Source organism: Rhincodon typus, chromosome 6 (genome assembly GCF_021869965.1).
Source record: "Rhincodon typus isolate 14 chromosome 6, sRhiTyp1.1, whole genome shotgun sequence".
NCBI classification, from domain to species: Eukaryota; Metazoa; Chordata; class Chondrichthyes; order Orectolobiformes; family Rhincodontidae; genus Rhincodon; species Rhincodon typus.
This window is the reverse complement of record NC_063337.1, coordinates 64,863-75,193: the sequence shown is the minus strand read 5'-3', so window position 1 is coordinate 75,193 and position 10,331 is coordinate 64,863. Positions and strand designations below refer to the sequence as shown.

The 10,331-nt window shown below is 44.6% G+C and overlaps 1 protein-coding gene across 1 annotated transcript; it reads left to right on the top strand.

Annotated features, from left to right (window-relative positions):
• Positions 1 to 98: 98 nt before the first annotated feature.
• Positions 99 to 2,797, top strand: timm10b (translocase of inner mitochondrial membrane 10 homolog B (yeast)). The gene is made up of 3 exons (XM_048598287.1): positions 99 to 217; positions 518 to 613; positions 2,089 to 2,797. The coding sequence occupies exons 1-3, from the start codon at positions 197 to 199 to the stop codon at positions 2,356 to 2,358; spliced, it is 387 nt and encodes a 128-aa protein (XP_048454244.1). The 5' UTR covers positions 99 to 196; the 3' UTR covers positions 2,359 to 2,797.
• The last annotated feature ends 7,534 nt before the right edge of the window (positions 2,798 to 10,331 follow it).

Here is a 10,331-nt window from a genome sequence, read left to right as displayed (position 1 = left end):
GGGGGGGGGAAGAACGGGGAGGGAATAGAGTAGACCCCCCCCGTCTCTTACCGGGGCTGCCGCTCGGGGGTCTCTGGGTGGGGAGGGGCCTGAGCCGGTTTCTAGGGACCCGGAGCCGGGGCGGGCCACCGCCAGGAAGTGACGACAGAACTGGGCGGCTCACCGGAAGTAGCCTGGGAAAGGTCACGGAGACAGAATGGAGCCGGAGATTCGCAACGTGAGGCCACCCCCCACGTGACTGCCCTCTGCGCTAAGACCCCCCTCACCCCCAGAGTCTATGCCCTGTACAAACCCCCTCAGTAATACATCCCTATCCCCCCACTCCCACTGTATTTCACTTTGCCTTCATACTCCCCCAACTCCCAACATCAAACACTTACTCGGAAATGTACAGACAGCAGTGGCTGTGTTAGGGTGTGTGTTTTCACGGGGAGGGGGTAGATGGCATATATGGAGGGGTTTTGTTTCTGCTCCGCTCTGATCTTAATCTCCAGCTCGCTCTCTCTCTGTGTTTCAGCTGCGGGACTTCCTGTTGGTATATAACAAAATGACAGAAACCTGCTTCAACAAGTGTGTGACCAACCTCAACTACAGGAGCATCACATTGACTGAGGTAAATCCAAGCATGACCACCTGCACACATTATTGGAGGCATGTGATAGCCATGGAGAGGGTTTAAAGAAGATTTTACCAGGATGTTGCCTGAACTAGAGAGTTGTTACGAAAAGAGATTGGAAAGACTGGGGTTATTTTCCTTAGAGCAGAGGAGATTGAGAGGGGACATGGTTGACATGTATACGATAATGAGAGTCGTAAATACAGTAGACAGGAAGAAATTTTCCCTTTGATAGAGGGATCGATGAGCAGATGTGTAGATTTAAGGGAAGAGCCATAAGGTTTAGAGGTTATTTGAGGAAAAATATCACATAGAGGTTGATGGGAATCTGGAATTCACTGTCTGTAAGGATGGAAAGGGCAGAAACCTTCATAACATTGAAGAAGTATTTAGATGTGCACTTCTGATGCCAAGACAGGCAAGACAATGGGCGAAGTGGTAGATTAGAATAATTAGGTGACTGTTTTTGACTGGTGTAGACTTGATGGGCTGAAGAGCCTTTTTCTGTGCTGCAGACCTCTCTGACTCCGTAAACCTCATCACACAAATCAGGAGCAAGGGATCATTTTGACCCTCCTTCATGGCTCATATCATTACTCCACCCCCAGTAATCTTTCACCCTTTGATTAACCAGAGATCAAAAAGGGCTATTGCATCCACAAGCAAGAGACATAGCTCAGTGTTAGATGAATACTTTGCAGCTGTCTTTACTTACGGGGCAGGTGCTGCCCAGTACATGGTGACAGAGGCAAAATCTCTGTCACTGAAAGGGTTTAAGATTAATAAGGAGGTGGTATTCAAGACACTGTTGGCAGTGAGAAATCACCAGACCAGATGAGATGCATGGCAAAAATTTGCCAATGTTGCTCTGACAGCACCTTCCAAACCCATGACCACTTCCATACAGAAGGACAAGGGCAACAGATACAAAAACAAAGTAGCTGGAAAAGCTGCCAGACCTGCTGAGCTTTTCTAGCTACTTTGTTTTTGTTCCTAATTTACAGCATCCGCAGTTCTTTCAATTTTTATTAAGGGCAACAGATACATGGGAACACCATATCCTGCAAGTTCCCCTCCAAGCCACTCACCATCCTGACTTGGGAAAATATTGCCGTTCCTTTAGTGTCGCTGGGTCAGAATCCTGTAATTCCTTCCTTAAGGGGTTTTTGGGTCTAGCTACATCACATGGATTGCAGCAGTTCAAGAAGGCAGCACACCATAACCGTCTCGAGGAGCAAATATGGGTGGGCGATAAATCCTGGGTCCAGCTAGTGACACCCACACCTCCTAAGAGAATTAAAAAACAATGTATGCCAAGGATATGGAAGGGAAAGTGGAAATTGCAGAGATATTGGCAAATTACTAATGACCCTTTTAATGCGGCCTATTAATGTCTGTGCGATATGACACAGTTTGTTGATGGTATGCTATGGAACGGAATGTGCTTGAATATCTGTTTCCTCTCTTTCTAGGAGAATTGCATCAACAATTGTGCTGGTAAATTAATCCACACCAACCATCGGTTAATGAGTTCCTATGTCCAGCTCATGCCAACCATTGTTCAAAGAAGAATCTCTGACTATGAGGCAAAAGCTGCTGAGGTCGTGCAGCAATCAAATGTGAATCTGCCTGCATCAGAGGGCCAAAGTAACGTTGCTGAAATTGTACCAGGGGACTTGGAAAATTCTGTTATCCCTAACCCACTGAATCAGACTAACCCTGGCTCTCCCAACCAGAGTTAGTTACTTGCTCCCAGTGTCACCCGGCAGTAATTCTTTCACTTACTCTTACGTGCACAGATTGAGTGATTCCTTCCAACTTCCAGCGAATCAAACAGCATCAGTGGGAGCTGATGTGTAACAGAAAATCGACAGATCCAGCACAATATCTACACACTTGCCTGGCATTTTAAACAGGTAGTTGGACTTGTGTTGACAGAAGCTGGAGCCACAGATTTGGTGGAGTGTGATGTGGAATGGGCAAAACTGGGACTGACCACAACTATTAGACAGTGACAAGACTGGAAACCAAAGGTCATACTGACCAGAATAGCCAGAGTGTTTCACATTGGCTGTGAAAGTGAAAACGCAACTCCTGAATGCTGAACTGTTAACATCTTAAACCAAAAAGGAGCTCAGAGAGCCAAGGCATGGAACTGATTAAAGTTAGTTTCATTGAAAATGTTTCCTTGCTCTTCAGTGAATTAATATACATTTAAGTTACAGGTGGGACCCTTGTCAAATGACAGCACAATTCATTTCAGGGATGTTGTTTAAGAAATTGCAGGTAATGTTTCAGAATATTTTGTTATCTGAACTATCAGTTCAGGAGTCTGTTGTCTGCTTCAGGCCCCAAACACATGAATTATATCACCACCACTAAGAGTGTGGTCCCTCTGTGAGCGATGAGCTGTTTTACAGTAGTCTCTTTTTTTTATATGCAGATTTTTAAAGTTTTAAATTTTTTTAATGATAAAATTTTAGCACTATGGTGTCAGATAGTTGTGTCAATTGTACACAAGTTTGCGTGATATCTGTCTTGAGGGAGCAGGAGATAGTTTAAGCACGTGCTAAATGCTGACTGTTACTCCTGATGGGATTAGAATGTCTGTCTGGTCTGAGCTTGCATAATTAAGAGGCGTTAGTCCTTTTGTCTTTAAAGTTACTAACGTTAGTAGAAATAATAGACCTATATGATCTAAATAATTATACGTGTACTAAATAAAAATATAGAAGATGTTAAACTGATCTTCTACAGCTGGGTCATGGGATTCCATCTACTATTGTTGGTTTTTGATGGTTCCTACACATTTATTCATGCAGTTTCACAGAAGTGCTGTTTTGATAGTATGTTTCCTAAAGGGAGTAGCGGCCCTATTTAATACATATTTAAAAAGTATAAATCTGTATGTTAGTACAAGATGGTAGTCCAAACTAAAAGTTAGAAATAGGTTGTACAATGTTATAGAAATAGTGTATAAGGAAATTTCAAAGAGATAAAAAGCAACAGACTGTCGGGACGTGCTGGTGGAGGAAACTGATGTCCTGCAACCTATTTAGGTCCTGAGAGACGGTTACTAAGGGCTAATTAACATTTTCATCTTTCCGTAGTTTCGAGTGAGTTAATGGAGACAAGGTGGTGGGGATGGCATTCTTGTGAGTAGGTTACAGTATTAACACACTTATTCAGGGATAGCCTTTGATACAGAAACAAGTCTAAATACTGCTTGCAGCATGGGACTGATGAGAATTTAAAGGTGTAAAGAAACAGTAATGGGTTGGCAGCCATGGAAGGGATGTTTAATTTAGCTTATCTTGTAAGAGTAATATGTACTTCAGAAACACAGTTTTATGAATGAATGGAAACGCGGTATAGTAAACATAGTAAAGAGAATCATAATATAATATCTCTCAGTCCCCCACTTTTGATTCTACTGAGACCCTTCATTGAGAATCACTCAATTCTTATCATAACTCAAATATACCACTTGGGTCTTTTAGATATTAGAGGGGCTTGCAGAGACATGATGCATAATTAAGGATGGTTCATACTTTTAATAGCTTGTTGGCAACTTCACTTTATAAAAAAGAAGAAAACAACATACACAGCTAGAATAACAATAATAAACATTGTCGGTCCCTGTACAATGGAGGTCCCTAAAGTTCCCAGCCATCCTGTAGCACAATTCCACAAAGTAGAGTGTCATTATAGGCAGCGAACCGGGTGATAACCTTGGGATACCATTGCACAGAGAAGGTGCCTCCACTTGTACCCCTAACAAAATCAGTCAGCAGACTGGATGAGCCTGTGATGTTGAAATAGCGAGAGCAATTGCTTTACCCCATCTCTTGTCGCCCCTTTGGAAGAGTTGACAAAACACACAGACCCTTGTGGTCTTCACCAATTTGAGGTATTAGTGAGGGCCAGGAATGGAGGATTGTGGGTACGATCCTAGCTGGGCTGGTACCACCCAGAGAAGTGGGTCAGGGGACAGCTTGCAGATCCCAAGGCTTCAATACTTCCTGTCATGTTTAGAGAACTGAGTTCCCCCCTTTTGGGTTATGTACATTAGCGTATCTGGAGAGGGATGGGATGTGAAATTTTGATAGATATACCACTCTGCCATTTCAGGTTCCGAAAAGGGTCTAGGGTAGAATGGGATTCCCCCATTACAGTGAATGGGAATGTGGGAACATATCCAACACTGACAGGTTAGAAGCTTTGCCTTAGGTATAAGCCATATAGAGATAAGTATTTACATGTAACTCTGAATATCCCGATATTGCAGTTTTTATACTAACCCTAATTGAGAATGGTCAGTCAGTCTCTGGTCCCGATGTACTGTAGGATGCCTGTTTGATGTGGGACGCATGAATCCAGTTCTCCTTTCCTCGGACCTTGACAGCTGTTTGGGTGATCAGCAGCACCTGGAATGGTCCTTCGATGTAAATTGTCCCATTGGGAACACCCAGCATGGGTTCATGAAGGGTAGGTCATATTTAACTAATTTGGTGGAATTCTTTGAGGACATTACTCGCATGGTGGACAATGGGGAACCTGTGAATGTGGTGTATCTGAATTTCCAGAAGGCATTTGACAAGGTGCCACACCAAAGGCTACTACATAAGATAAAGTTCCACGGTATTACTGGCATGGATAGAGGATTGGTTGACCAGTAGAAAGCAAAGAGTATGGGTAAATGGGTGTTTTTCTGGTTGGCCATCAGTGGCTAGTGGTGTGCCTCAGGGATCAGTGTTGGGACCGCAATTGTTTACAATTTACATAGATGATTTGGAGTTGAGGACTAAGTGTGGTGTGTCAAAATTTGCAGATGACACTAAGGTGAGTGGTAGAGCAAAGTGTGCAGAAGACACTGAAAGTCTGCAGAGGGATATAGATAGTCTAAGTGAGTGGGCAAAGGTCTGGCAGATGGAGTACAATGTTGATAAGTGTGAGGTCATCCATTTTGGTACGAATAACAGGAAAATGGACTATGTTTTAAATGGTAAAAAATTGCAGCACGCTGCTGTGCAGAGGGACTTGGGTGTCCTTGTGCATGAATCGCTAAAAGTAGGATTGCAGGTGCAGCAGGTAATTAAAAAGGCAAATGGAATTTTATCTGCCATTGCTCGAGGGATGGAGTTGAAAAACAGGGAGGCTATGCTGCAGCTGTATAGGGTCCTGGTGAGGCCACACCTGGAGTACAGTTTTGGTCTCCTTACTTGAGAAGAGATATACTAGCACTGGAGGGGGGTGCAGAGGAGATTCACTCGGTTGATTCCAGAGTTGAGAGGGTTGGGTTATGAGGAGAGACTGAGTAGACTGGGATTATACTCATTGGAATTCAGAAGAATGAGGGGAGATCTTATAGAAACATATAAGATTATGAAGGGAATAGATAAGGTGGAGGCAGGGAGGTTGTTTCCGCTAGCAGGTGAAACTAGGACTAGAGGGCATCGCCTCAAAATAAAGGGAAGCAGATGTAGGACTGAGATCAGGAGGAACTTCTTCACCCAAAGGGTTATGAATCTGTGGAATTCCCTGCCCAGTGAAGCGGTTGAAGCTACTTCGCTGAATGTTTTTAAGGCAAGGCTAGATAAATTTTTGAACAGTAAAGGAATTAAGGGTTATGGTGAGTGGGTGGGTGAGTGGAGCTGAGTCTCAAAAAGATCAGCCATGATCTTATTAAATGGCAGGGCAGGCTCGAGGGGCCAGATGGCCTACTCCTGCTCCTAGTTCTTATGTTCTTATGTTCCCACTTTGCGCCTCAGGGTTCCTTGTGAATCTTTTTCACAAGAGCCCACTCACCTGGTACAATGTTGTGATCTCCCTCCAGCGGATCCTTCCAGGAAGTCGATATCTGTGAGGAGGCAGAACTTACAGTATCTGTTAGTGCTTGGCAGTAAGACAATAGGGGGTCACTCATGTGATCACAGTCGGCCCTCCATAGGTCTATTGTCCCGGGTAGGGATGTTGGCTTGCTGCCTGTGATTGTTTCAAATGGACTCAGCAGGTGTGATTGGAGGCAGATCGTTTGGCTACCTGGGCTTCCATGGTTAGTGTGGGCTTCACACTTTAATATGGCCACTTCTTTGAGAGCCTCCAGCAAGTCCCTGACTTCTTTCCCATTTCTGATGGGAGTACCTGCAGCCATTAGGGATCCACGTTTCCATAGCTGGCCAAAGTCGTGGGCAACTCAAAAAGCATAGTGGGAGTCTGTAAATGTCAGCAGACTGAACCTCTGCTATTCTGCAGGCTTCATCAGAGCCCATAATTCTATTTGCTGTGCCAGTGCACTGGGGAGGGGGGAGGGTGGGTAGGCTTCACCATGTCATGACAGTGTGGAATGTCGTGACAGCCCATCTGGCTTTCCTTATATCATTTTCCATGAAAGAGGATCCGTCGGTGTAACGTATGAGGTCTGGGTTTTACAAAGCCTCATTCATTGTTTGGTTATTGTCCTCCAATTCCTACAGGATACCAGCACAATCACGGTCATCTCCTTCCCCTTCTGCAGGCACCGGTAATAGTGTAAGAACTGCGGATGCTGTAAATCAGGAACAAAAACAGAAGTTGCTGAAAAAGCTCAGCAGGTCTGGCAGCATCTATGAAGAAAAAAATCAGAGTTAACGTTTCGGGTCCAGTTCTGGGCTTATACAGTAACTTGTTTTTGTACCAGTAATAGTGTGGCTGGTTTGACTGAGCTCGCACAAAATATTTATAGATTAGGGGCTTCTAGGACGGCTGTCCTTCAAGTCCACCGGGCAGCATTTACCCGGGATACTCTGAAAAGTGCAAAGAGCAAAGTGTGTATGGCATGCGTATGCCATATCTATGACTGAGAACCACTTGTGGTCTGGTGTTAAGGCACTGAATAAAGTAGAGGGGTCTGCTAGTAGTGAGACCTTTTGATGCATTGATTGGCTTTCCTGTGATCCATAGTTAATCTCCACTCCCCACTTGCCTTTCCCATGGGTCACACTAGACTGTTAGAGCTGCTGTGGATTTTTACCAAAATCCCTTTTTCCTCTAATCTCTGAATTATTGGGAGATTCCTGCAATAGACGTCGGGCTGATGGGGTACTGTTTAGTGCAAGGTGGAGGTGCTCCTGTAAAAGTCGTGGGTTCTATTTGCAGTGACCCACAGTCGTCCTTATCTTTAGCCCAGATGGGGTGGTCTTTTAATTCTTCCCGTTGTAGGGTTCTGATGGACCACGTTATCTGACCCTCATTGAAATGTAAGGACGAATTTAGTTGGGTGAGGATATCCATCCCGAGGAGCAGCTGGGCTATAGGTCCTACCCATACAAAGGTTACTAACCCACAGGGGTCAAGTTCAATCTGATTGGGTTTGGTCCTTTTAATTTCAATCCTGTCAGTTCCCGTTCTGTAAGCTGTTCTCACTCTCCCATCTAGCGGGAGTTTGGTCTCATACTTCTGGGGTAGGCAGGTCAACTCTGCTCCTGTGTCCAAAAGGCACTCACTGTCAAGTTTGGCTGCCCTCATGGTCACATACAGTCCATCTCCCCAGCTGCTGGCATAAAGCTAGTAGGAGCATAGAGGGGCACAGGGCAGGCTCTCTCAGTTTTTGTCATCTTCAACTCCCGCTGCTGCTGAGTAATTAGTTCCTTAAACAGCACCAGCTGATCGATCTTACTCCCAGTTTTCGGGGTCTCCTCTTCCTTATTGCTTACTGGGTGACTTCTCCCTTTTCCTCTTTGTCAGCCCCCTCTGGCCCAGTGGCCTTCCTTCCCACAGACATAACAGTTCCCTTGGTGTTTGTTCTGGGTCTTTCTGAGGGGGTCTTACTGGGGGTCTGTCCCATTTGTCCTATCTGTAGGGCGCGCAATTTGGCACCCATAGCTCGGTCGAGCTAGTGGGCTCGATCCACCAGTTCGTAATAATTCGTCCCCCTCTGGTCCTAGTCTGGTTTGGTGAGCTTTAGCATCTTCATAAGCTCAGTTTTAAGTCTGGCCACAAAAGCAGACTTCAGCAGGCTATAATCACAACCTTCAAAATCCCTACTATCCTGCAAATTTGAGATTCCTGCATATTCTTTCCAGGTTGTCCTAAATCTTTCCTCATATTCTGGGACTTCCTCCATAGTTTTTTAACAGCAAGCCATGACTTTTGTCCAGTTGGTTTTAGGTGGACTATACCCCCATAACCAATGTTTTATTGCTGTTCAGCCAGCTTGCAGTTCCTGCTCATACTCTCCAAGGATACCTTTGACTGCCTCATGGAGAAGGCATCCTTCACTTTTAGTGACAATGGCATTCAGAATCTGTACCCCGTCCCAGGGATAGAGCATATATACTCCCCTTAACCAGTCTAGGCTTTCCCATGTCTTCGTTGGCCCCTTCTTTGGGTGAGGCATTTCTTTAAACCACCTGTCTGTATTTTCAGGGGTTGCAAGTTCATGCACAGTGTGTATTTTGGTCCATTTTACTAGAACATCTACCTCAGTGCCGTCCTCTAACCTTTGCCGTACCACTTTCTCTATTTTTACCTCCTTGGTTTTAAGGAGTCATAAAAATGGTGCCGGGGGTATACAGTCGTCATCACTGTCGCTGCTAGAGGACCCAAAGGCAATAGCTAGGTTTTGCTAACCCACTTCATGGATGTTACGGGTAGTTGGATACAAATTCTGAACGGACTTGGGAACGAGGGAAGAATCTGACAGGACTGTAATCTCGTCCTTCAGTTTCTTGTTTTCTTTGTCAAGCTCCTGATTTCTAAATTCAGCCTTTTTTCACTTGATCCCTCCTTTTGCAGCTGTTCATGCACTTCTTTTAATTGCTCTTTAAGATGGTTTAATTCACCATCATCGGCTGATCAAGACATGATTTCATTCTTTTGGTGAATTTGTCCCATTACCTCAAGGGACCATTTAGTTCTGCCCTTATCTTTCTGTCAGGTGGCTTTTCCCCAGACTTGTTTCATATCATCTAGGGTCCACTGTCTTATGGGAATATTGTATTTCTGCCCGATTTTAGTTAGGGTTTTCGCTAACCAGAACTGTACTTCAATGTAGTTTTGTAACTGCCACAACATTTCTTAGTCAGCAATGTCAGGAGGGACCAGCCCACCTTTGGAGGTCACAGGCAGCTGACTGGGGTCACTCATAGTCACCCTAATACTTGTGCCAAGGGCAATTTTTTGCCATGGGCTATTTCAGCGGATTTGGAGCACTCATGTCTGGGCACGAGGGTGGCCAACTCACGAGAGGTTGGGGATCATGTTCAGGGACTAGGTCATGACTTTAAGAAGGAAGTCTCTTACTTTTGGAGTAGTGTCAGCGACTGGTCAGTTTCAACGGTGTTCCCAGCGATCCAGCCAACTATGCCAAGTTGTGGGATAGTGCTCGATAATGGCTGAGATCGGTGAGTGGCAAAAATAGCCTCTTTATTGGGCATCCACAGTGGCACAGTTTGGTTAGCTCAGAAAACAATTCACTTTATCTCTACATCTCAGTACAATAATAAATCAAATCAAAAAATGTCAATCAATACACTCATGGCTGATCATTCACCTCTGTTCTCTATTCCTGCATTCTATCTATATCCTTTGTTGCCTTTAGCCGTAAGAAGTCTAGGACTCAACATTGAGCTCAATGACTTCTTAATCTCTGCCCTCTGCTTTGATTTACCACCAACTCCAATCCCACCCCGGGTGTCTTGTTTAAATCTAAATAAAAACCCAAAAGAACTGTGAA

What these genes read in the sequence shown, in the direction of transcription:
- timm10b (XM_048598287.1), top strand. Translation starts at nt 197, where the DNA reads ATGGAGCCGGAGATTCGCAAC. An exon ending in TGGAGCCGGAGATTCGCAAC is followed by an intron (nt 218 to 517) that starts GTGAGGCCACCC and finishes TCTGTGTTTCAG; the next exon opens with CTGCGGGACTTCCTGTTGGT. An exon ending in GGAGCATCACATTGACTGAG is followed by an intron (nt 614 to 2,088) that starts GTAAATCCAAGC and finishes CTCTCTTTCTAG; the next exon opens with GAGAATTGCATCAACAATTG.